The following is a 5,752-nucleotide window of genomic DNA, read 5'->3' as shown; positions in this document are numbered from 1 at the left end:
ACTTGTATAGCTACTAATCTAACCAAACATGAGTTATATAACAACTTAAACAAAAATAAAAGAACCAAAGCCATGGGTCAGACCTTATACCTCAACAAAAGGGCTTGCAAGAGTAATACTTCACCTCCTCTTGAAATTTTTGGTTCCCTTAGCTTCCCAAGTTCACAACTCACAAGTTAATCGGTTTAGAATCTTGTTTCTTTCACTCAAATGGTGCAAATCAAGATGAAAGAAGGTTGTTTCTCTTGCTCTCTCTTTCTCTCTCCTCTTGTCTCGGCCAAACCAGAAAAAAATGAGGAAGAATGAGCTAATTTGCAAGATAAGAAGGTAAGCAAATTAAGTTTAGTCAAAGCCACAAATTGCCAACACTTGGCACTACCAAAACCATCCAAAATTTTTTTTCTTTCCTTGCATTTTGAGTCCAATATTTCGGCCAAGAGGATAGCTATGAGGGGGGATATTTTCCACCAATATCAAGGTTATGTGCTGGTAAGGAAATGGTAGTCAAGTGGGGTGTTCAATCGGTAGTGCACGGTACACGTCGGTTCGCACCGTTTTTCCTTAAATCACACGTACTAGGGTTTTTACTTCCTATTCACTAACTTTTTATCATTGCTTCTAATCACATATTATTTCTCACCTAAAAGTCACTCTTAAGTACCAAATTTGATCCTTACTCCATACCGAAAAATCACCCTACGGAAAAACGTGAAACCCTAACTTGCTCCAACTTGAAAACGAAAAGTGAAAACCTTTACTTTCATGTTCATTAGCACTTATTGTGGGGTGATTGGGTGGTAGGGCTATTATAAAATCATAATTTTCAATTAAAAGGGCATTTTTAAGAAAATGTGAGGGGTTTTATAATTTCATAAATTGAATTTAGGGTTTCGGTTAAGATATGAGAAATTTGAGAAAACGGTCAGTCACAAATGAAACTAGGGTTTTGATTAGACTTTATTTCTAGAATTTAGGGTTTCTAGTCTGTAAAACAAAACAATAAAATAAAGAAACCGTAATATTCTATTTGAGGCTAAACAACAATAGTATCCTAAAAGTTGGGGTATCACAGTGGGCCCAATCTCAAGACCTAGGTTGACTATTCGAGCCGGTCGGGGCTTGGTCGAAGTCAGTCCAACCTAGTCTCGAGGTCACCAAGTTTGTGAACCGAGCTTGTGAACCAAGTTCAATTTTGTTTCGTTTCCTCGAGCCATTTTGTGAGGTGACTGGCCAGTGAGGGTGATAAGGTGTTAGGTGGGCGTACAAGCGGAGTTCTACGGACCCTTATTTGTGGTCGACGGAGTGTCGACAGGAGGTCACACATGGCGCATGACTTGGCTTTGGAGCCAACCTGTATCCTTATCTTGTACTGTTACTTTTTGCGTTTGACTTGGCAACTTTGCGAAGTAATTGTTCATCTTAATGTGCAATTTATGTTTTTACCCCTGTTTACTTACTAAGCTTATAGCTTACCCCTTTCCCTTTGTTTTCCTAAACAGGGGTCGACGCGGGGGACTCTTCGGCACTGTCACTAGTATAGTTAGGCTTGGTTTGTTATAGCCGGAAATTAAGATGTTCCTTTTGTTATAGTGATCCCCGATCTGCATAAGGACTCTACGTCGGGTCTACTTTATACTTTTGGTGATTAGCATATGGTGATGTAGTGATCTGAATATCTATTTTGGAGGATGTAAATAGAACTCTTTTGCTAATATATATATTGTACAGAGTATTCTTTTGGTTTATATAGTTTTATTGCTTTGTGTTTTCGAGTCCTGACGCGAGTTAGGCAGGCGTCCCGCCGATACCCTCGGGTTCGCCCTTGGGAGAAGTGGGGGCATCACAGGTGGTATCAGAGCGCCTAGGTTAGAGGACTTGGGCAATTGGGACATACGTGATAGGTATTAGGAATATGTGATTCTATTTAAGGTGAATGGTATATTTTAAGTTGAAATGCTGAAGAACTGACCAAATAAGTATTGTAGGTATGGAGGCCGGGGAACCGAGTGGATTTGGACTCGGACCGAGACCTCCGAGTGTGGGGGGCCCGGTGAACCAGGTACTATACCGGCGTGTGCTTCGATTCCAGAGGAGGCCTGGGGGGCCGTATACGTTGTACTCACCTTTTGGCCGAATGAATCGGCCATGTGAGTGCCAACACACGTTTGGCTACCCAGACGAGGTTGTCCTGGCGGTGGACGACCAGCGACGTCGCATGGGGAAGGTGGCCGATCGCTTGGTTAGACAGCTGGAGGAGGCCAGGGAGGTTGCCCATGGTCAGGCTCTGCGTATTAGAGAGATGGAGCAGAGCCTCAGAGATGAGAAGGAGAGGACAGACATTTTTTGTCGTCAGCTCCATGACACACACCAGCATCTCTTCGATATGAAGGGGCAGCTGAGGGAGAGGGCTCGGGGTATCATGCTAGACTGTGAGGTCCTGTTAGATGTGGCCGCGGAGGCACCACCACGAGCTACCGGCCCAGAGCTGATGGACGAGGTGGACACTTTAGGTTCCGTTGGGGATTGTGGCCCTAGGGGAGGCGCGTAGGGCCGTTGTTGGGATTTTCTTTTGACTATCTGACATGTTTTTGTTATAACCGGTATGGCTGGTTTCTTTTGTTATCTGGTGATTGACTACATTTTTGGAGCCGGGGTGCTCATGTACATAATGGGTTTTGCACCGACCGGATGTCGGATAACTTATATATCTTTTGGTGTGACCTTGTAACTATATGTAGATATTTGAGTATAATCTTTTGGGCTTATCTTTTGCGTGTCTTTTGTGCATATGCTTTGTGTTCTTTATTTTGTTCATAGTTTGAATAATAAGTACACGTTATGTTTCGATTTATAGACTTTTGAATTTAAATGGACTTCGGTGGTCGAGGTAGAGATAGAGGGCGAGGACGAAGCCCCGAAGGAGAACATGAAAATGAGCCGGATCAGGTAGCTACAGCTGAATGGCTGACCTGTTAGAACGAATGATTAATCAACAGGGTCAGGACCAGGCAAATAATGCCGGAAACCCTCGAAATAATATGAGTAATCAGGAGGGAGAGGACCGTGTCTTAGAATGGTTCCAAAAGTTTGCACCCCCGAAATTTATAGGTGGACCCAACCCTGACTTAGCGGAGGGTTGGTTGGACCGCATGTTGGATATATTTCCCGCGCTTAGGTATTCGGAGGAGCGGCAGATATCTTTTGCTGCTTTTCAGTTTGAGGGGGCTGCCCGAGCTTGGTGGAATGTGATTAAGGCCAAGTGGGAGCGGGAACAGATCCCCTGCACGTGGATCAACTTTACTCGGGAATTTAATGAGAAATATTTGCCACCCATTGTACAAGAGATGCGAGAGGATGATTTTATCCGCCTACGCCAAGGGGCATCTAGTGTGGCGGAGTACGAAATCCAGTTTACGAAACTCTCTCGCTTCGCTCCGGAATTGGTGCTAACGGAGCAAAAGCGAATCAGTCGCTTCATTCAAGGCTTAAATGTGGAGATTCAGGAGGCACTAGCGGCTACTCAGTTGGACACATTTATCCAGGCACTACAAAAGGCTCAGAGAATTGAGACTGCTAGGGGACAAGTCAAAACCTTCCATGACCGGAAAATGAGGCAACCTAGCTCGAGCAACTTCACGGATGGACAGAGCTCGAGAAACGAGCCACCTTCTAAGATGGGTCGAGGAACAGATGGTTCACGACCCGCAGGAACCCCAAACCAGGGTAACTTTGGGAGAGGTCAGGTAGGGCAAGGGCCCCAGAGGGGTGCCCAGCGTGGAGGGTCAAGTGCGGGAATTAGGCAAACCTGTGGTTTCTGCGGGGGTAATCACACCGACGATAACTGCTGAAAAAATAGTTCGGTACGAAAATATTTTAAATGTGGTAGTACAGAACATCTGATTGCCCAATGCCCTAAGATGCAGAAAGAGGGATCTAAGCCACCGACAGAATGGACCACAACTAAGCCGACGAACGCAGTGGGACATCGATCTAAAGTACCGGCCAGAGTGTATACAATGGGCCAACAAGAGGTGACTGACCCTTCGGCAGTCATCGAAGGTACGCTCTCTCTTTTCGGCGTACCGCAAGTGTTTAATAGACACTGATGCCACGCACTCTTTTGTAACCCTGCATTTTATGGTTCATGAACAAAGGAATTAATTTCGAGGACGAAATTGTTCTAAGAGGGGGAGGTTGTGCGACCCCGGTTAGTCCTTAAGTTTGATAGTAGGTGAGGTGAATTATTTGTGCGGTAAAATTGGATTTTAGGGCTAATTAGAAATCCCTAATTTGGGTTAGGAATTGAAACCCTATTCTTTGTATTAATCATAAGTTCAAGTTGTAGTTACAGTTAGTTATGCTAGTGTGTGTTTTAATACAGGTAAGTATAGGATCTGATCCATTTGATATAGGTTAAGTAAGTTTAAAAAACTTAGAAAACCCTAAACTAGAAAAAAAAACTCTAGTGTTATGATTTATTAGAATCCTAAGTTGGGTTTAAACCCTTAATATTTCCCATGACAAAAAGTTTGTTGTTTAATTGCATTTGTGTATGTTAATACATGGTTAAGTATAGATGATTAAGTTAGTTGGGTGATTAGTAGAGAAACTAAGTAAGATTAATTTGTTTGGACTAGATTAAGTTTAGATCCTACGGAGTTAATTGAAAGATTTTTAAATGTTTGTGGGTAAGAGTGTGAGAAAACTAAAATAAAGTGGTAAGGGCTAGGAAGTAAAATACCATCTTTTATATGATTGGTTGGGTGGAAAATATCTCTAATGGTCTTGACTTATATCATGGTCTAGAACATACAAGAGAAACCTAAGTTATTAACCAACTAAACATCAAAGGAAAAAGAGAGAGAGAGAGTCGAGATTGAGAGCAAGGAAGAAAAGAAAATTCCTTCAAAGTTTATCAACCTCTAGCCATCCATCTTGATTGTGGAGCTTAGGGTAGCAACTTGGCCACTTGATTGTTGTGGTTTGATCATCAACAAGGCTTGATTGAAGGTAAATAATCTTATTGGAAAGTTAACTCTTGGTGATTAAGTCTTGAAACCATGTGAAGTGATGCTTTTGTTGTGGTTGGAACTTTTTATGGTGAATATATGATGATTATAGAGTAATTTCATGGTTTAGTTTGATGGTAATGTTGCTGAAATTTCGGTCAAGGCTAGAAAGAATTAGGGCTTCTTACTTTATGCTTTCCTTCATTGATTTGGTTAAATTTTGAAGTAGTTAGAGTTAGTGAGATTAGAATCTATATTATGGTTAGTGTTTTGTAAGTTTTGGCATTAAATTGGGAAAGGAATTTCGGTTTTCTTGTAGGGAAAATAGGAGGTGGTTTATGTGTGTTTATTTGGTATGAAGTTGGTTAGAAAACTTGCATGAGAACCATAGAAACGGTGTGAGGCCCCAGTCCGATCGTAAGTCGATATTAGGGTTATTTGATATTTGGTTTGGAAAAATAGGGTTTTATGGCTAGGAAGGAAACCCTAATTCGGTTAAGTTGGAAAATCCTAGTTTACGTATTATGATTATACGGTTCAAGCTATAATTTATATTCGGTAATCTAGTGTGTGCCTTGACTTAGGTTAGTAAGTTTGAATGATTAGCAAACCTCTAGTGTTGCAATATTAGAAAGTTTCAGTGGAGTTTTTTTATCGCCGCTTTTCCACATTTTCTTATTAGAAAAGTTCCCCAGATAATTTTTATGAGTAAATATAGTTTTTAGATGATTTTTCTAGTATCG

The 5,752-nt window shown here is 41.7% G+C and overlaps 1 protein-coding gene across 1 annotated transcript; it reads left to right on the top strand.

The window, feature by feature from the left end:
* Positions 1-2,960: 2,960 nt before the first annotated feature.
* LOC113756225 lies at positions 2,961-3,848 on the top strand. Its single transcript, XM_027299988.1, has one exon. It carries the CDS (start codon positions 2,961-2,963, stop codon positions 3,846-3,848), a length of 888 nt encoding a protein of 295 aa, XP_027155789.1.
* Positions 3,849-5,752: the final 1,904 nt, after the last annotated feature.

The sequence above is a fragment of the Coffea eugenioides genome, unplaced genomic scaffold (genome assembly GCF_003713205.1).
Source record: "Coffea eugenioides isolate CCC68of unplaced genomic scaffold, Ceug_1.0 ScVebR1_2099;HRSCAF=3065, whole genome shotgun sequence".
Classification (NCBI taxonomy): domain Eukaryota; kingdom Viridiplantae; phylum Streptophyta; class Magnoliopsida; order Gentianales; family Rubiaceae; genus Coffea; species Coffea eugenioides.
This window is presented reverse-complemented; position numbering and strand designations above follow the sequence as displayed.